At 52.6% G+C, this 20405-nt stretch overlaps 1 protein-coding gene across 1 annotated transcript in view; it reads right to left on the bottom strand.

Moving 5' to 3' along the window:
• Positions 1-20405, bottom strand: part of CUBN (cubilin) — a 242374-nt gene that overhangs the window by 41489 nt on the left and 180480 nt on the right. The window contains exons 51-58 of the mRNA XM_058297911.1: positions 19400-19549; positions 17287-17408; positions 16598-16823; positions 14974-15161; positions 9740-9896; positions 8272-8421; positions 3669-3866; positions 995-1124 (exon numbers count right to left, since the gene is read on the bottom strand). Of these exons, the coding sequence (XP_058153894.1) occupies positions 995-1124; positions 3669-3866; positions 8272-8421; positions 9740-9896; positions 14974-15161; positions 16598-16823; positions 17287-17408; positions 19400-19549 (1321 nt within the window). The remainder of the gene's footprint in view (positions 1-994; positions 1125-3668; positions 3867-8271; positions 8422-9739; positions 9897-14973; positions 15162-16597; positions 16824-17286; positions 17409-19399; positions 19550-20405) is intronic.

Here is a 20405-nt window from a genome sequence, read left to right as displayed (position 1 = left end):
TACTATTTAATATTAGGATTTTGAACCCAGGGCACAGTCTTCTCACAACAGAAATAGAAGTGCAGGCCCTGTCTGTGGGGCACACGGACAAACACCTCCGCTGAGAGCCACCTCACGGCCAGGCAAGGACACCGTCCAGGCCGGGTGCTGCTCCCAGGGCCCCCCTTGCAGCCCCAGGCCCGCCTCGCTGGCCCCGGGAGCCACACTTCCACGCCTGGGCAGGGCCATGAGGCCTGCTCTGACCGCTGCAGTGGGAGCAAGACACGCATTTCCTTCTCCTTGACATGCCACGTGCCCGTCCCCTGCAGGGGCAGTCAGGGAGCCTTCGGCCAGGCCTGGGGTCCACGGTGAGCAGAGCCCCTGCCCCTCCACACAGGACATGTGGTATGAGAGGGAGAGAAACTTGAGGAGTTAAGCTACTGTGCGTTGGGGTTGCTTGTTACTGCTCACAAACTATCCTGACAGATACATCCCTTGATTTGCTTATCTGGGTTAATGCACTGTTTTAATCTAGACATTAGGCTTTGTCATCTCAAGCTGTGACTATCTCAGGTACTGAAGAAACGTCACTTATATTTCAAGTAACCATTCCCCAACCAGGCTCTCTACATGGCTTTCTTTAGGGTTTCATGCTGGTGTTTATTTTGGTGTACTTTCTTTGAAAAACTTGTTTAAGCTCCTCAGGGCCGTGTCCTCCTCCTTTGCAGCTGTTGGAACTTCGTTACGACTATTTTAAACTCTGGAGTGCCTGCACCCCCCCTCCTCGCTGGTGGGGCAGGAGGTCTGTTTCCCACTCACGCCCCTTCCTCAAGAGCTCACAGGCTCCTGGGGGGCAGGGCTGCCTGCAGGCAGGACGAGGGCTCCGGGGGGAACAAGGGCTGCCTACAGGACGAGGGCTCCCGGGGGAAGGACTGCCCACGGGGAGGACAAGGGCTCCGGGGAAACAAGGCCGCCCGCCGGCAGGACAGGGTCCCGGGCGCAGCGCCCCACGTACCTCAGCTGCACCACTCTGTCGGCGGCCACGGCGATGCGGTAGAGGCAGAGCATGTCGTTGGGGTAGTGGGCGTCGCCGTAGGCCGGGCTCCTGAGGACACCGGAGGCGCTGCTGAACCCGCCCCCACAGGCTGCAACACAGGAGGAGGTGCGGCGCTCAGCGGCGGAGGAGACCGTGCCAGGCCCTACCTGGAGGGCATCGCTCGCCCTAAAGCCCAGAAACCGCCCACGTGCGCAGGAGCCAGCCTTTCCCCGGGGCCAAGGGCGCGGGGCCCAGAGGCAGGAGGAGCACCTCAGTCACACCTCGGGAGGAGCACCAAGTCGGGGTCACGCCAGGCGAGGGGAGGGACGGCCCCCGCGGGAGCCCCGGGCCCCTCCATTCACCACAGACCCAGGCCCTGCGAGCACGCAGAGGGCAGGGCGCACCTTCCCAAGGACAGACCCGCGACTCGGGAACACCGACCCCGGCACCTCCGCCCAGGGCCAGGGGGCTGGACGCTGGTTTTGGCATTTCGTGTTCAGTTGCCCCCGTGAGCTCAAGCACAAGGCTCCCTGGCCCTCTGCGTCCCCTTTAGCAGTGAGCCTGGGACAGACCATCCCGCCCCCTTCGGGCCACCGGTCCCCACAGGCACGCGGCATGAGGCCCCTCTGCTCGGACCCCAGGCCCTCGGTCGCCGCTGAGCAGGTGCAGGGGCGGAAATGCCTCGTCACCACTGTGCCAGTCGAGGCCAGGCTGTCCCCAGGGCACATGCTCCCACTCACCGTGGGGCAGGCCAGCGGTCACGGTAGCAGTTAGCTATTATTGATGAATTCCAAAAGGAAATATTGGATTATGTTTGTACACTGGTCTTTTCCTCTGGGCATAGGAGATTATATTAATTGCCAGTAGGGCATTGAGCCCCGCCCCTTGGTGAGTGGGGACTCACAGATTAAAGGCATGGCGAAGGACAGAGTGGGGGTTTCTGATGTTGGAGTTTGGTGCTGAAGACTTAAGCTGGAGCCCTGGGAAGTCAGCTCGCAGAGGAAAGAAGTTAGCCCCAGGAAGAGAGGAAACCTGAGCCCAGGAAGAAGCAAGCCCTGGGAAGAAAGCAACCTTGAACCCAGAGAGAAGCAAGACTCTGGAAGGGAGGAACGCAGGAAGCCTGAACCCTCGTAGATGTTGGCAGCCATCCTGCTCCAACATGTGGCAACAGACTTTGGTGAGGGAAGTAACTTATGCTTTATGGCCTGGTATCTGTAAGCTCCTACCCCAAATAAATACCCTTTATAAAAACCAACCAATTTCTGGTATCTGGCATCAGCACTCCTTTGGCTAGCTAATAGTCACCTATGGTGCCATGCAGCTGCAATGACACTTGAAGGGCTCGTGTGCCGTCATGGACAGATCTCCTTGTATCTTTTTGAAATGAGACATGCTACTGGTGGCCACAGAAGTCTTTGTTTTTCGCACTCTGCAGGGAGAGCCATTCTCTAGTGCTCATTAGAGAACAAATGCTTGGTCCTCTGGGTTCATCAGTGGTGAGTTAAATTCATGTGGCATCACCTTCTTTTACAACACAGTTTTGTGGCTTCTGCAGCTTACAATGCTACTTAACTCCCAAGTCTGAGCACTGTCAGGATTTGAAGTCTTAATAGCAACGATGCTCTTTAAAAGCAAACCTCTCCATAGATACCTTGAACTTCACATACAGTGCTTAGAAAAATAAGGGATACAGCTTAGAAGACGATAAAGCAGGGGTTTAGCTCCTCGAAGCAGCAGCTGTGCCCGAGGAGTAAAGTCAGTCGGTCCTCTTTATCCGACCGGACCAGCACAGGAGGGACGGTGGCTGCTCCATCTCCTCAGCTGGCCAATGGCCTGCAGAGCCCTGCGCAGTCCACCCGGAAAGCCCGCTCCGCAGACACTAGCGGGGACCAGGCGTGAAGGCCTGTCACGAGTGAGGAAACACTCATCCTTTTCTGCTGATGGGAAGGAAACTACTTACCCTCCTACCTTAAGCAATGGATTTGGAGGAGCAAATAAAAAGAAAAGAGACCAAAAAAATGACAGATTTTGTGGCTCTGGGTGCCTATTTCATGAGGTTGGGATAATGCTGTCAGCAAACTAAGCAAATGGCTCCAACGCAGGAAAGAAGAGGCCTCTTCCAGGTGGGAAATGTATCATCACTGTTTTCAAGTAAGCACAGAAGCGTCCTTCTCTAAATAACCCAAAGGCACTGCTGGACACAGTCTGAATTTCACACTGCCTTGAGACAGACACTGTCAGCTTTTTCTTTTTCTTTAGGGCTGTGCTTTTGGCATATTATTATTTTTTAAAAGTTCATTCCTACCAAAAATTCTAAAGGCGTTCTCTTACATTTCTTCTCAAGTTTATAAAACATTGTGTATCACATTAGCAAAGTGACCTGGGGAAATAAAACTAGTCTCTGAGAGTTGTACAAACAAGTAATGACAGGAGGAATTTCATTTTGACTTAAATCATCCAAGCAAATGTTTCAGTTCCCCCATTGGATTTTCTAAGTATTTCTGTCCAAAGTTCATGAAAAAGGACTTTTTTTAAGGAAAATGCCTGAGGCATGTTGGACTAGGCACCTGACAATTCCCCCCACACCGCAAGTCTGTGGAGCCACAGCTGTCTCGGTGAACCCGGCGGATGAAGACGCCCCGCGGCCGCTCACCGGTTATCCTATAGGACAGCTGGAAGCCGAGGCCCGTGGTCTGAGCGTCCGAGTAGAAGCTGAGCAGCACCGGGCCGAGGAGGCTGACGGGGCCAGGGACCTCAGTGCCGCACAGTGTGGCAAAGGGCGCGGAGGCCAGGCTGAGGCCCCTCACGATGCGCAGGCCGTCGGCACAGCTTCCTGTCACGGCTGAGCGAGCTGCACAGAGTGGGGGACAGGCAGCGTTACCTCCAGAAACAGCCCAGACAAGCGCCCGCCTCACACCGAAATTAGACGAGAGCCGGGGGGGCCGCGGGTCAGCATTCCACCTTGCGCCCCATGAGGCGGCGTCGGCCCTGGCTGCGAAACAGGCAGGAGGGAAACGGGGCTCCCACTGTGATGCAACCCCTATTTTTTCCTTCAAAAAATGTTTTTTTTTAAAGCAGTGGTAAGAACTGAGGCAATTTCAACACGTGAAGATGTTTTCATAGTCTCCTGCGTGAGGTGGGCAGAGGCTGCTCTACAAGGCACAGGCGGCCCGCTCCCCGCCACACAGCAAGGCCGCCTGTCAGGAGGGGCCCTGGGACGCGCCGCTCTAACGGAGCCCGGGTGAGAGAGGGCAGCCCCATGCAGAGACGATCACAGACCCCTCGTGTTCACTCAGCAACCACCACAGATGTTGCCACAAACAGCACTGGCCTAAGGGGTTAGTGATGTAAAAATACAAATCACCGCTTTGTTTTAGAGTTAGAAGAAAAATACATATATATATAAGCCCTCTGCCCCATAGAAAAATACAAAACAGAATAATGGAGGAATAAAATATGGATTAGAGTGGACTTACTGATATTCTACTATAGAACTATTGTGACTCTAGCAATGGAAGAAACTGTAGCATTGATGTGAAGAAGTGACCATGGTAGCCACTGAGGGCAGGGAGAGGGAAGAAGAGATGTGATATGGGGGCATTTTGGGGACTTGGAGTTGTCCTAAATGATATTGCAGGGTCAGACGCTAGACATTACATATCCTAACCCACTGAATGCACTGGGGGAGAGTGTAAACTACAGTGTAAACTATAATCCATGCTGTGCAGCAGTGCTCCAAAATGTACTCATCCAATGCAATGAATGTGCCACACTAATGAAAGAAGTTGTTGATGTGGGAGGAGTGGGGGGTATGGGGAGTGGGGTATATGGGAACCTCTTTTATTTTTTAATGCAACATTTTGTGTGATCTATGTATCTTTTAAAAAAAGATAACAAAACTCTTTTATCATCACAATCGCCAGTCATTTTTTACATATTAATACATACTGTTAAAAAATAATTAGATTTTTTCCCTGACTTCCTCCTCAGATTGGTTATTAGTAGAGTATAGAAATGATACTGGGGTTTTTTTTTTGCATATTAATCTTGTATCCAACCACTTTGCTGAATTCATTTATTAGCTCTAGCAGCTCTGTTGTGGATTTTTCAGGATTTTCTAGACAGAGGACAATGTCATCAGCAAATATTGAGAGTTTTATTTCTTCCTTTCCTATTTGGGTGCCTTTTATTTCTTTTCCTTGCCTAATTGCTCCAGCTAGAACTTCCAGCACTATACTGAATAACAGTGACAGTGGGCATCCTTGTCTTGTTCCTGATCTTAACGGGAAAGCTCTTGGTCTTTCACAGTCGAGTACAATGCTAACTGTGGGTTTTCATAAATGCCCTTTATCACGTTGAGAAAGCTTGCTTTTATTCCCAACTTTTGGAGTGTTTTTAGGCTGGGTTTTGCCAAATGCCCTTTCTAGAAAACTAGAGTATAAACTAGGGGCTGTATAACAGAGCAGACTTGGTAGTGGAGGAGGACTGTGGCTAACAGTACAAATGCAAGAGCGTCCTTCTATGAATTAGAGCAAATGCCCATCACTACTACAAGTGGTAAGAATGTGGTGAAATGTGGGAAAACAGAACTCAGACGGCAGCTGCAGACGGGGTTTGAGCAGCACGTGCCCCTGCACTGGCAATTGCCGGTCCCGCAACCTCCGTCAGCTCCTCATTCAGTGCCTGCCTAGAGGCAGTTCACTGCTGAGATCTCTACGCCTGAAGGGCTCTCCCGCCATCTGCCTTACGACTAAGGGCTCTCCCGCCATCTGCCTTAAGACTACTTCCCACCTTTCTGAAAAGGTTTAGAACACACTTATTGTTTCAAATGGGCAAGGCCCTTTGCAAGGTGTTGAAGCAGAACTTGCGACTACATTCTTCTCAGGTTGTATTACAGTACGGCTCCAGCTCTGAACGCCACCGTGATCCCAGGAGCTTGGGGGAACGGGTAGCCCAGGATGGGCGTTCAGCAAACAACGTGAACATGAGGAATTGAGATTCAGATTTTGGCTTCTCTTCCGAGATGCTGAGCACTAGAGAAAGGAAGCCTTTTGTAGGAATAATCAATAATCAATAAGACTTTTGTAGGAATAACAGTCAGTAGGCCTTATGTAGGAATAATCAATATGCCAACAAGGTAAAGTCCTTCTCAGCACCATAGAAAAGGCTCTGGGGAGAGAGCGAGGCCGGCAGCAGGACAGTCAGTGTGTCTAATCAGCCTTGCCCTGGGGGCAGTGGAGGAGACCCCAGGCAGGACAGGGCAGGGTCCTGATGGGGACGCAGCCCAGAGGAGCAGCCGGAGGCCACGCACACGGCTGAGAGCTGTGGAGCCAGATGAGCAAGGAAGTACTTAGAGCACAGCCTCTCTGCACTCAGCCGATTTGAATAAAACACACAAAAGAGTGGTTTCCAAAGAACCACTGCCCAATTCTTTCTAAAATAGTGTGTTGCAAATGTGCCTACATTCTGAATTCCTGAGAAAGAACTGAGAAAGCAAAAAGAAGAAATGGTAAAAGCTGAGTAAGTTTGCTTGTTTTAACTTAGATTAAATGGAGAAAAGGTGAAATAAAACTAGACAAAAGTCAGTGATGGTGCTTCTTGATAGAAAAAGAGGGGTAAAAAGAAACCTTTAACGCTACATTTTCATTACCTTTTCCTTTAGGACTTTTATTAGATGAAGCCTGGAAACCTGCTAATCGATGAGAATCCAGCTGCCAGACAGCCCCTATTGGGGGGTCCGAGGCCATCACAGGGGAGAACGAGCAGGAGTGCTTGCCCTTTTGGAGCCCAAGGGACTGCTCCAGCACCTAGCTTCCACAAGGGGCCACTCTAGCACCCAGTTCTCACGAGGAGCTGCTCCAGCACCCAGCTCTCATGAAGAGCTGCTCCAGTGCTCAGCTCTCTGAGGGGCCACTCCAGCACCCAGTCCTCATGAGGGCCTGCTCCAAAGGAAACATCTTGAATTTGCTGTCTATTTTATACCTTTTGAAGACCCTGCTTACACCTTGAGGTTATACTCCAAAAAAAAAGTTATCCTGCAAAGGCTCCAATGGGCACTTCCTCCTGTCTTGTGGTGGATTCATGCTTCAGTAGTGATAACACAAGAGCGACGAGCAGTCTGCAGCACGTGGAATGGCTGGTATTGGAAAGGTGACAACCAGGCAGCGGCAAATCACATCAACACTCCCAGAGCAGCTTACCTTAGTGGGAACCGAGGTGACCGAGCGCTCGACCCTGCAAGGGGGCTTTGGGGGTGGCTGCCGGCCGCACTGAGCCTCCCCATGGGCCGGGGGGGGCTGCGTGCACCAGCTGGGGAAGGGGGGCGTCCCGTGGGATTTCGCAGCCCGGCGGGCCCAGCTCCCCTACCTAGTCCACTCGCTGTGCCTATGGCCCTTGAGACCCAGCAGCTGTGCCCTGGCCCCCACCCACACCCCTGCCCACAGCAACAGTGGCTCTGCAGGACGTGGCTTAGACCACCCAGCCATCTGTAGCCACTCCTCCCCTGCCCTACCCTGGGGGCCAGCCCCCTTTCCCAGGCCTGCGACCCCCGGGGTCACTTCAGAGGCCCTTAAGAACTGTGACGTGTCGGAGGGCGCCCCGTGAAGGGCAGGTCCCCGTGGGGGAGAGTCAGCTCATCCCAGAACAAACGTGGCTCATGCCGCCCTCTGTGGAACCATCACAGCACAGTCACCCAGAGGCAGGACGTGCCCTCCGTGGTCTCGCACCGAGGCCTGGTGAGGCTGCAGGGCCGCGGGACGGGCCCTGAGGGTGCCTTATCACAGGAGGATTGGTTCTCCACCCTCGAGGACTGGCAAGTCCACAGCAGAAGCAGGAGTCGCTCCGGCCGGGAGAACCCAGGCCCCACTCCCAGGTGGCCTGTGGGGATGTGACTGGAGGCCTGGGGTCAGCAACGCCCGAGCCCGTGCACCCTGTGCAGTGCGCGCACGCCGTGTCAGCTCCAGAGAGCGGCCGGGCCGCCGGGGAGAGGCGAGGTGCGGGCGTCCTGGCCAGCCGTCCCTTCTGGCGTGCGGACGCTCCTGGCGCGCTGACCCGCGCTCCTGACCTCGCGAGGGCCAGGGCACAGCCCAGGACGGCTCTTCTCGCGTTGGGAAAAGTGCCTCCCTCCCGGTTATGGTGACAGCACAGCAGGCATAGAGAAAACCATTCTTAAGAGAAAGGCCACCCCAGGCTCCTCGCATGCACGGCGCCTCGGCGGGGCGTGGGTGGCCACGCTGCTGTGACTGAGAGCGACTCACCCTCCAGGTGGAAGGACTGGAAGGTCAGGAGCACCACGGCCCTGGGGCCGGCCGCCACCGCGTAGGAGCAGTTCATGTTGTTGTCGTACTGCTTCGGGAAGTTCGGGGAGACGATGGAGCCCGAGGGGCCCGAGAAGCTACCTCCGCACCCTGGTGGAACAACGACCGCCGGGCACCTGTCCTGAGTGAGCGCCTCTTACCAGCGAGAAGGCGCAGGCGTCCTGCCTTACCTAGGCACCCCAGGGGGAAAGACGAGGAGCTTCCGCCTTAAAAAGAAATGCCCTTGGGGGCGGGAGGAGCGCAGGGTGAGCCCCTGCTTCCCAGGGCCCAACGCCGGCACCGCTTAAAAAATAGTAATAATGAAATAGGTCCATAAATAAATGCACGTGCAAAATAGGAGCACTGTCTTCTTAAAATGCTACAGCTGCACATTTTTATGGGATAAGAAGTAAAAATTTTAGTGCAAATTGATTGCAGACCATGTAATTGTGAGATGCTTGAGAAAGGAGGAGGGTCCGTGAAGGAAAGGAATAAAACGAGGGACGGTGCTGATCACCTGGCCAGCTCTTCATGCTCAGTGCTTTGGAAATGGCCTACTGTGTCACCAGAAAACTACGCCTGAGGACAGGAGCGGGTCAAGAAAAAGATGGACAAATTCACCAAATTCTCGCATGAATCACTGGTCTAGACAAAAAGAAAACCTCTTTTTACTAGTGAATGAGATTTGTGTTCACAGCCCCACTCGCCAGCTATTCCCTGCTGCTCCCTCATGTCTCAGGTTTGAAAATGTCTGTGCTGCCCTGTCTACTCCTGCTGCCCCTCCTGCTGCCCCCCTACTGTCCCTCCCTGCTCTCTCCTCCACTGCCCTGACCACCCCCACTGTCCATCCCTGCTGTCCCCCTCTGTCCAACCCCACTGTCCCCCACTATCCATCCCACTGCCCCATCCACCCCCACTGTCCACCCCGCTGCCCCCTTGCTGTCCCTCCCTGCTCCTCCTCTGCTGGCCTGTCCACCCCACTGCCTGAAACGCCTGCTCACTGCATCCCCTGGGAGGTCCTCTCCCCAGTGCTTTCCTAAACGGCGGTCAGCTATTCGTGGCCACTCAGTGTGATTCAGCCACAGAAACCTGATGCACTTCCCATGAGCCCAATTTGTGCAGCAGGAGGGTAGACCCAGACCTGAACGAGGATGGGAAGTTCTGAGAGGGGTGTCTCCACGGGACTAAGAGGCAGCCGTGGCCCCCCAGGAGGGCCTGCACCCTGCTGGGTGGCCTGTGCCCTTCCATGTGCTCCCCCCGGCTGTGAGGCAGGTGGTCGTGGCACCCCCCTGGGTGCCTGCTGCCCCGGACCCTGCCTTGCTGGTGGCCTCCCGCCCAGGGACCTCGATGCCCGCTGACTTTAGCTAAGGGTGTGCTCAGGATCGGGGACGGGCCCGCGCCCCTGCCCCGCCAGGGTGCGTCTACTTACGGCTCACAAAGGATGCGGAGAAACCCTGGGCTGTGCCCTCCTGCGCCTGGAACACGGCAGTGAAGGCGTTCCTCGGAGTGACCACGGGGCCGGGAGCCACGTCCCCGCAGCCCGAGGCCAGCGGTGCTCCGCTGGCCTCCTGGGTGCCTGCCCACACCTGCAGGGACAGACACGGTCAGGACTCAGTCCTGGGCAGCACGATGCTCAGGCTTGGGTGCAAACCCAAAGCACGCTGGCGAGGCTCACACACCACAGCGTTTCCTCCCAAGAGCAGCGTTCAATGGCCTTTTCACAGCACGTCACGTCCCATCGTGGACCTGGCCTGGCCAAGCTGCTGGGCACTCGGACACACGGGGTACTGGATGCTGTGAGGTGCTGGTGGACAGCAGATGGGGGCAAGCAGGGAGCCACCAGCCAGGAGTGTGGACATCGGCACGTCGTGGAGTGCAGGGAAGGTGGGGACGAAGCCAGGCTGGCATGAAGCGTGGGAGACTGACCTCTGGTTGGGTTGTCTGAGCTTGTGCTGGTGAGCATTGCAAGCACGTAAGTATTTAGAGAGTCGGTGGCTCGTGAATGTTTTCTCCCGGGCTGCAGGTTGTCCTTTCATCCTCTTCACGTGGGTTTTCACAAAGCAAAACCTACTTGTTTTTATGGGGTGAAATTTATCAGTATTTCCTTTCATGGGTTGTTCTTTAGATGTCTAGTCCAAGAACCTCTCCCTCAATCCAATTATGTTTTGGTATTTTATTTCTAAAGTTTTATAATTTTATATTGTAGATTAAATTATGATTAATTTTTGTAGGTTGAGGTTATGTCAAGGCTTTTTTTTTCCCCTAGGGATGTTCAGTTGCTCCACCACGTTTACTGAAAAGAATATCCTTCCTCCATCAAATTGCTTTTGCATCCTTGTAAAATCAGGCAGGCACGTTTGCACGCTCTGTTTCTGGGCTCTGTGTCCTGCTCCTTTGATGTGCCTGTCAGTCGGCCAATAGCACGCTTACTCCCTGTAATACACAGTAGCTAGATCCAGAGAAACAGGCTGACTCCTCCCACTTTATTCTTCTTTTCCAAGATTGCTTTAGGAATTCAAGGGCCTGTGCCTGTGAGTATAAATTTTAGGAAAAAAGTTATTTATGTCTACAAAAGGCATTGTTGAGCTTTTGAAAGGAATGAAACCTATACATCAATTTGGGGAGAACTGACCCCTTACCAGGTTGGTATCCCACTCCATGAACATGGTATGTCTCTCTAATACTTATATCTTCTTTGATTTTTTTCCCTCATCATTTTGTAATTATCAGCACATAGGTCATGTACATATGTTATCAAGCATATACCTAAGTATTTCACTTTCTTTGGAGCCATTGTAAATGATTCACTTTCAATTTCAGCGTCTGCATTTCATTGTTAGTTCATAGAAATGTGGTGGACATCTGCATGTTATGACCTTGCTGAACTCATGTATTAATTCTAGGAGGTATTCTGCAGATTCCTTGGGATTGTCTCAAGACAGTCATGCCATCTGAAATAGACCAGCTTTGTTTTTTCCTTTCTGGTGGTTTGGGGCCATACACATTTAGAATAGATCATGATATCATCCTGGTGGATGATTTCTTTTCTCATTATGCAATAACCCTATTTTTCTGGAGTAATTTTCTATGCTGTAAAATCTATTTTGTCAGATATGAATATAACTCATCTTTCTATTTTCCCTCTATTTTATCAGATATTAATACAGGCATTACTGCATTTTTTTCCTGATTGTTTGCATGGTATGTATCTTCCCCTCCTTTTACTGCCAAACTACCGATGTCATTGAGTTTGAAATGAGTTTTTTATAAGCAGCATACCATGGGCTGTGGCTTGGTTCTCCTAATCTCTGTCTTTTGATTGATGTAATTAGACAATTTACAATTAGACTGCTATTGATACATTTGTGCTTAGGACTGCCATTTTATTATTTGGTTTCTACTTGCTTCCTCTGTTTCTTCTTACACTGTTTCTCTTTCCTTGACTTTCTGATGTTTATTGGAGCATGTTTTAGGATTCCATCTTACATGTATCATTTTTTATAGTTTTTGTAGTGGTTGTACCAGTTGTTGCAATATCCCTATATGATTATAACAGTCTCCTGACATCAACATTTGACCATTCTGAGTGAAGTGTGGAAACTTAACTTCCTTCCCCACTTTTCGGTATCATCAGAGGGTATCATAAATTTTGTTTCAATATTCAAACATTATTCAAAAAATTTAGGAAAAAAGTATTCCAATGTATATAACTAAATTTCTATTCTATCTATTGTTTAATCTTCCTTCCTGAAACTGCAAGATTTCTTCTATCCTTTCGTTACTGTTTGAAGAACTTCCTTTAGCAATCTTTAGGAATGTAACAGCAATAATTTCTTTTAGTTTTACTTTGTATGAAAATGGTTTTATTTACCGTTTGTTACTCAAGTACAGTTTTTCCAGATATAGAATTTGCAGTTGACAGTTCTTAATTTCAGCCCTTGAAAAGTATTCTCTCATTCCTTTCTGGTCTCTGTGAGTCTGATGAGAATATGCTTTCATTCAAATAGGTGCTTCCTTTAGGGAATATCTCAGGCCTCTTCCTGCTTCCAAGATGTCCTGTTATCTTTGGTGTTCAGAAGTTTAATTCTGATGTATCTTGGTTTGCATTTCTTTGGATTTATCCTGAATTTATAGGCATGTGCATTTTACCACATCTGGAAATCTTTCAGCCATTGTTTCTTGAAATATTTTTCCAGCCCCACTCTCTGTGCCCTGGGACTCCTCTGTAAGGCTGGTGGCTCTTTTGTTATTTTCCCACAGGTTCCTCGGGCTCTGTTCTTTTTCGGTCTATTTCCTCTGTTGTTCAGATTGTGTGAATTCTATTGTTTTGCTCTCAAGTTTGCGGATTCTTTCCTCTGTCATCTCCGTCTATTACTGAGCCCATCCAGCCAGTTTATATTTCTGTTATTTTCTTCTTCACTCCTATAGTTTCCATTTGGTTCTTTGTTATAACTTCTAATTCTTTGTTAAGGTTTTCTATTTTTAAAATTTGTTCCAGGGTAACTTGTCCAGGACCGTCAGAGCATTTTTATGGTGGTTATTTTAACATCCTTGTCCGATGATCCCAGCATCTGCTCTACCTCAGCACTGACTGCTTTTCCTCATTCAAGCTGTGCTATTCTTGGCTCTTGGACTGACAGGTGATTTTCAGTTCTATCCTGGACATTTTGTTTATTGGGTTAGGAGACTCTGGATCCTGTCGCATCTCTTATTTTGGCAGACAAGCAGCTCATTAGGTTCGCTGTTGGTGTGCACAGTCCTGTGGTGCTGTCTGCTCTATTTTGCTCTGCCCAGTTTACCTGGGGGTACTGGGCTCCGGTTCCCAGGGGAACTTGCTGGTGCTGCCTGAGGCAGAGGAGGGGGCTTCACGCGGCTGCACAATGCGTGTTTCTCGATAGGAGGGGGCTTGTGGCCCCCGCTGTCTCCGGGTGGGTGTAGGGCTTCTCGGGCTCGGGGGGCCACGGCTTCCTGGATGAGCCAGCTGGAGGGGGGTGCCCCTTTGCCCCTGTCCGCTCTCCCTCTTGCCCCCTGTTCTCCGGGTGGAGAGGGGAGTCTCTGACCAAAGGCCCGGGGAGGCTTCCCCGACAGGGTGCCTGCTGGGGCCCGGCTCTGCCCACCCCGCTCAGGTCCGGGGGAAGAAGGTGCCACCAGCCGCCCACTCTTTCAGGGCTCCCAGCAGGGTACCACCGGGGCTACGCAGCATGTCCAAGGTGCCAGCGTGGAACCAGCCTGCCTTCCGCAGGCGGACCGCAGTCCTCTGCCAGCCCCCAGAGCCCCCCGGCGTCTCCTGCGCACCTTCAGGTCCGCAGGTATGCCCAGCAGGGAGGGGCGGGCAAGGTGCACCTGAGCCACCTGCACTGAAAGTCTCCACTAACAACTTCCAGATTCCAGTTCACCTATGCGGAATGATGGCAACTCGTTCCATGAGAACGAGTTCATTAATTCCATGGTGAAAGCAATTAGGAAAAGTGTATATTAAGTGTATTTTATGATATACGTGTTTCATGTAAGTATCGGGTTTTCATTTAAACAGGAAGCATGGAATTTGAGAGAGGATATAAAATAGTTGTATCCATGAAGCAGAACCACGGCCCTCCTCAGGTGGCTCACTGTCCTGGGCTGAGCACCGCTGAAGTCGCAGGTCGAGCCGCCTCTGCTGCTCGGAACAGCCCTTCCTGTGGGACCCCGTTCTCCTCACTGTGGCTGCCGCCTGGAAGCCCCTTTAGGCAGCAGGAGCACACAGGGGGCCGGTGGGGTGTGTCTGGGGCAGACTACATGGCCTTGGAGCCTGGGCGTCGCACATGACCAGCAAAATGGCACCAAGGGAGAGAGCCCAGCCTTCGGGCGTCCTGGTCACAGCCCAGGAAGGGGCATGTCAGGGCCTGCAAGCGGAAGCCCTGGCTGTGGGTGAAAAGCTGGCCAGCTGCACCTCCCGTCATTCTACCGGGGCCTCTGGGGGCTCTGCAGTGCGTGGGCGTCAGGCCCGAAGCGAGGGCTGGCACGAGCCACGTCTCCAAGCTCCTGTGATGTTTAGAGCACTTGAACTGTGCCTGTGAAGGTGACAAATTCCAAGGGCATTTGAGGTTCTATTAGCAAAAGGAGGAGAAGAAGGAAGGGGTCTTTTGTTATTTGAGTCCTTTGTTATTTTGTTATTTGGATCTTTTGCTGTTTTCTTATTTGGAGGAGGAAGAGAAGGAGGAGAGGAGAAGAATAAGAAAGACGATAAGAAGGAGGAGAAGAAGAATGAGAAAAAAGAGAAGGAGGAGGAGGAGGAAGAATTAGGAAAAGGAGGAGAAGGAGGAAAAGGAGAAGGAGAATGAAGAATGAGGAAGAGGAGGAGAATGAGGAGGAGGAGGAGGAAGAGGTGACAATGACTATCAAAGAAGCCAAGGAAACCCGGCCGTCTCTTTGTAGCTCCCACAGGAAGGAGGATCGACCCTGCTCCTGGGAACTGGCACAACCAGAGTCCCCTTAGCTCTGTACCTCGCCTCCACATTACCAGATGAAAAGTCACCGCCAAGCACGTGTGCTGCGGGTCCACGGTTAATGCCTACCATTTAATCTTCTTACATTTTCTCTAAGAAACCTCAGCGGTGAAGTCGCCCTTTCCTTCCTGGGGGAAGCATCGTCACGGGTTTGGCTTAGGGCAGCAGCTGCACTGACCTTGACGAAGCTGCGCAGACACTGCGCGTTGCCGCTGGGGACACGGAAGTTGCTGTCGAAGCTGACCTCCCAGTGCCTGCTCTCGTGAGTGATGACCGTCCAGGAGCACCTGCTGTTCTCGGGGAAATGCTCCGGCCAGTGCGGGGACCGGAGCGTGCCGTTGTCGACGTGCAGGATTCCACCACACCCTGGAAAGCGGCGGGGAGAGACTCGGCATCTGGGGGCCCCAGAGGAGGCGTGTTTCTAGCGGGGCCCGGCGCTCCCCTGCTGAGGCGGGAGGGGGCTTCGGCGCAGGAGTGTGGGGGTCCTGCGGGGGCACGGGGCAGCGCCCAGCCGCGGCTTGGCGTCCCCGCCCGGAGCCCGCCGGGGCCACCGCCCTCGCCGTGAAGCGGTGGACTTCACTCTGCCTGGGCGCGGCGGCGGTAGTTGCTGCTGCTTTTCAGGGTACAGCCTATTGGCAGCCTGGCAATGCCAAGCTCCGGATGCTGTCACCACTCATGCTTGAGGACACAGCTCTGCGCCCGTCTGTACCTTCACTCAGATACACCTGACCAGAGGAAATGATGCTGAGGGCAAGTCTTCCTGAGAGGCAAGCTGGCTCATCATACTGAAACTGATCAATGAACGAAATTAAATTACGTGGAGGAGCAGAAACAAAGACCTAGGATGACCTCACATTATTAAAACACATGTGAGAGACAAAAACGTCAACTCAAAACTACCGAGTTAAGTGAAAAGGCGCTTCCTGCAGCTTTTCCTGCCACAGCCAGCTGCGGCTCACCTGACCCCCCAGCTCCAGCAGCCGTGGGCTGACCTGGAAGTTCAGCTCGGGCCGCAAGGGCCTGTGCGGTCGGCGCTGACCCTCGAGAGAAGCCCCTCCCGGGGGTCAGTCCACGCCCTGCACAAATCCTGAATAAAGCGTCAGCAGCCGCCTTGTGATCTTTGAGAATTTTCACGAGGTTTACTCTATTTGCACAAAAGCCACCGTTTTGAAGTCACACCACTGGCACCCTGGCTCACGGGCAGGGCGTCGCCCTCACACGCCACCTGCATCTTGTCACCTTCCCAGGGGGACCCTCAGGGCCCCGCCGCACCTCAGGCTGCGCCCCCCACCCTGCCTCTCACTGTGCCTCTGAGCGCCACACAGCCAAAGTACCTGTGACCCAACACCCGGGGCCTGGTGCCCACAGGACGGGGGGCGGCCCAGACTGGCCCCCCACTCAGCTGATGCAACACCCCCAGGCCAGTTCTCTGCCCACCGTGGTTTCTGCCCGAGGGGGAGGAGACACAGGGGGTCTGTGCACCTGAGAGGAGGCACGTGCCTTCACCCAGGCTGAGCCCAGCGCCCAGGGGCGCTGCCCAAAGGGTGAACTACAGGGTGGACTTCATCCAGGGTGCAGCCGGGCTCTGGGGTGGGGCCACCAGATGCAACGGACGTGCCGCTCTGCTGGGGAGGGTGATGCGGGAGGAGGGGGTACAAGGGGGCCTCTTCTGTTTTTTAATGTAACATTTTTTGTGATCTGGGTATCTTTAAAAAAATGACAATTAAAAGATATATAAATAAATACAATTTTAAGAAGTGTGACAGCCGCGCTGACAGGGTACCGTCCGCAGCGCCCCTTACCTAAGCTCTGTGTGGTCCAGGTGGCATAAAACCCTCTGTGCTGCACCGAGCTGTCGGAGTTGAAGTCCACCACCAGCTGGCTGGACCCCGACTGGACCGTCTCGGGGTTTGAGTCCCCGCAGTAGTGCCCGATGACGGGCGACCCCGGGGAGCCGCCGTTCCTGACCGTGACCGAGTCCCAAGCACAGACCGTGTGGGGCTCGAGGTTGAAGTCTGTGAACGTGAGCTGCAGCAGGAGACACGAGCAACGACGCCCGGCTGCAGGCGCGCCGTCCACCTGGCCCTTTATGGATGCTTCACTTTATATATCTTTATTCCTGCCCCTTACTTAATCCCCTCCTGCCCTGCCCGGTTTCTCCTCATTTGAGGTTCTTTTGGAAGTTTTGAGGTGGGACCTTTCTCCAGGAACAGGAGAGCCGCGTGGACTCAACGCCTTGCGGTCCCCGGGCTGGATGGGAAGCGCATCCGCTGGGCCCATGGCTTTCCTGGGGGGATTTCCTCCAATCCGTGGCACCTCTGGGCTGGGACACAAGACTTCAGCCCCCCCTAACTGCAGCCTAGGAGGCCCCCACATTCTAACGAGGGGACTCTGGAGAACACAATGTGCAGACTGGGCCTGCTCCGGGCATGCCTTACGGCGAGAACACCATGTGCCTGGGTGGTGCGGGGCCCACGGCCTCAGGACTCACAGTGATGGTGTGGCCAGCAGGGGCTTCCAGCAGCCATGAGCAGTGGGCCAGGCTATCGTAAGGGGCCGGGTAGTTGGGGCTCGTGATAGCACCGCTCTCACCCCTCTGGATTCCGCCACAACCTGAAATCAGATTTTCAACACTCTGAATGAGGCAGAAGGAGAGATGCCTGCAAAGCCAAAGGAAGCATCCAAAAAGTAAAGGAAAACAGAAATAGAATTGGATAAAAGTCAAGGGAAACTGGAAGAAAGATTAGAATAGAAATCATACCAAGTCCACAAGGGAAGACAGGCTCCGTTTCAGTGCAAAGGAGGATGCTCTGCCATAAGTGGGAAGAATTGGGGTGCTTCTAACTGACAGTAACTACACTGAGGATGCAGGGAAGGACACCAGCAGGGGAAGCGGATGCACGCTGGAGGATCAAAGCCAGCCCTGCCCTAGAGACGCCGCCGCGTCTCGCTAAGCAGTGCCGTTATCTGTAAGTCAGCTTTCAAACCGCACATTCGCACAGCGAGGTAACTAACTGGTAAGTTTCTCAAGCAGTTTCACCTGCGGCGCAGCACAAAATGCTTTTCTTTCAATCTGATAAATAAGAATCAACAGGCACGATGGTGGAGTGGGTGCTACCAACCGACCTCATGCCCTCCACCAATCAACCAAGCAACATTAGATAAAACTGTAACCAGAGCCAGGCTCAGCGGGAAGAACAGGGGGTCCTCAAATTCCATAAGCTGGCAGCGACCTCGACTCAGAGGAGCAACCTCAGGCTGAAGGTGTGTGGTTGGAGAAGACACTGCGTCACCGTGTGTGCCCCGGGGCTGGGGTCTGGGGTTCTAGAGACCAGAAGGGTGAAAAGACATGGCCCTGGACCCTCCGGAGGGCAGGGCAGGAATCTACTGGCCTGTCGTGGCCGGCAGGAGGGACCACAGTGCTCTCACCTGCCAGGAAGCAGCGAGGAACGGTGCTGAAGTGTCAGATGCAAACTGATGTCACATAAGCCCACATAAAACATTGGCAAACAAAGTCGATTAACACATACAAAACACACGTCATGTTAACACACCCCATTAACACATTAAAGTAGGAAAAAAAAATAGGATCATCTCAATAGAGGCAGAGAAATCATTTAATAAAATCCAACACCCATTTATAATTTTTAAAAAAACTTTTTGTGGGGAAGCGGATGTGGCTCAACTGATAGAGCATCTGCCTACTACATGGGAAACCCAGGGTCTCCTGACCCGTGTGGAGCTGGCCCATGTGCAGTGCTGCCACACGCGAAGAGTGCCATGCCATGCAGGGGTGTCCCCTGCATAGGGGAGCCCCACGTGCAAGGAGTGCGCCCTACAAGGAGAGCCACCCAGCATGAAAAAACTGCAACCTACCCAGGAGTGGTGCCGCACACATGGAGAGCTGATGCAGCAAAATGACGCAACAAAAAGAGACACAAATTCCCGGTGCTGCTGACAAGAATGCAAGTGGACACAAAAGAACACACAGCAAATGGACACAAGAGAGCAGATAAATGGGCGGGGGGGGAGACATAAATAAAATAAATCTTTAAAAAGAAAACTTTTTGTGTATGAAAAATCAAGGGGACTCTCTTGAATCTGATAAAGGGTATTTACTGAAAACCTAAGAACAATCAATATACGTGACAATGAAATGCCATAGACATTTTCATTAAGGTCAGGACAACATGCAGTCAGTCCTTCTGGCGGACCTAGCCCACGAATAAGACATGTAAAAGAATGAAGTGTTGAGACAAAGGAGAGAAAGCACACTCGCTGGCAGAAACTAGTACTGTCCTCAGAGAAAAAGCAGAGAGTCTGCAGACAAAGAAGGAGAGCCTGTCAGATGTCTCTGAACTGAGATCAACATACACATACAAAAAAAGAAGTCCCCAGCCAGCAGCAACGACCAATCAGAAAATGTAATTTAGAAAATCTTATTGACATTGGTTACAAAACTAATAGCAATCTAGAAATAAATCTAACAAAGTGTAGTCTTGATGGAAGAAGTTATAAACGTTGAGATTTTAACCTCGTTATTTCTATTTAAGTATAAAGGTTTCTACCTCTTACCTGCCCACCTGTTTACTCGTATGACTCACCTGTGAAGGAGTAGTCGGCGCTGAATCCAACGTGCTCGACGTGCTCGTTGGTGACAAGGTGGATCCACACCTGAGGGTACGGGATGACCAGTGGCATTGCAGGCAGCGAGTGTCCACAAAGTCTCCATATCAGAGGCCCGTCGGCGTTCCCTGGACACAACGTTCACGTCACTTTTGAGAATTATATTCAGCGCATTCAGGAGGAATACACGACGACACACAATGCACCCCTCAGCACACGTGTCGAGTTTGATTTAGCTGCAGGCGGTTCACAGGATCCTCTCTGCTTTTGTCAGCTACAGAGGAAGGTGTCCCTCCCGCAGGTAACAGGTGACTCTGAGCCTCTCTCTAATCAAGGAGCCACCACGTTCACAGCTCAGCACAGCTCATCAGAGGGAGAGCTTGAAACAATCAACATTAGCACGTACCATCTTCAGGCAATAAGAGGCATAACACCCAAAGTGACAAAACACGTCACCAAGGAAAAGCAAGCATGACTTAGCCTTTTAAAGATGTCTTCATGCTCCCACCAGGCCTGAGCTCTGGGGCCGAGCATGTGTATGAACCGCTTGGCACAGGGTTAGCCCTTGAAGGTGCCTGGGTCCCACCTGCTCTCTGCTGACGGATGGGCGGAGCTGCGACGGGGACCCTAAGGCTGCGTTTGGCAGGAGGGACTTGGGAGGCAGCCGTTCTGCTCCATTCTGAGGGTCTGTCCGAGGCCAGGCGCAGGTGGGGGGTTACAGAATAGAGCCACCCGGGGAACTACACAACGTCCACTTTCCTCCCAGCCTGCTCTGGACTCATCCACCTCAGAAAGCTGCCGGGTTCCCCTGCGGCCTGCTGGACTCAGGGAGCCCGGCCTGGCCACCACCTGCTTCTGGAAGCTCTGCCATCCACATTCTCAAAGGGAGGCGGCGTTGCCACGGTAACTACACCAGCTTCCGCCACTCCCAACTTCCTTGTCTGTAACCTGGGGGATGAGTGGGGGTCTGGGGTCTCGGGTAGT

This window comes from Dasypus novemcinctus, chromosome 5, assembly GCF_030445035.2.
Source record: "Dasypus novemcinctus isolate mDasNov1 chromosome 5, mDasNov1.1.hap2, whole genome shotgun sequence".
Taxonomy (NCBI): domain Eukaryota; kingdom Metazoa; phylum Chordata; class Mammalia; order Cingulata; family Dasypodidae; genus Dasypus; species Dasypus novemcinctus.
Note: the sequence above shows the minus strand (reverse complement) of the source record. Positions and strands in the feature narration are given on the sequence as shown.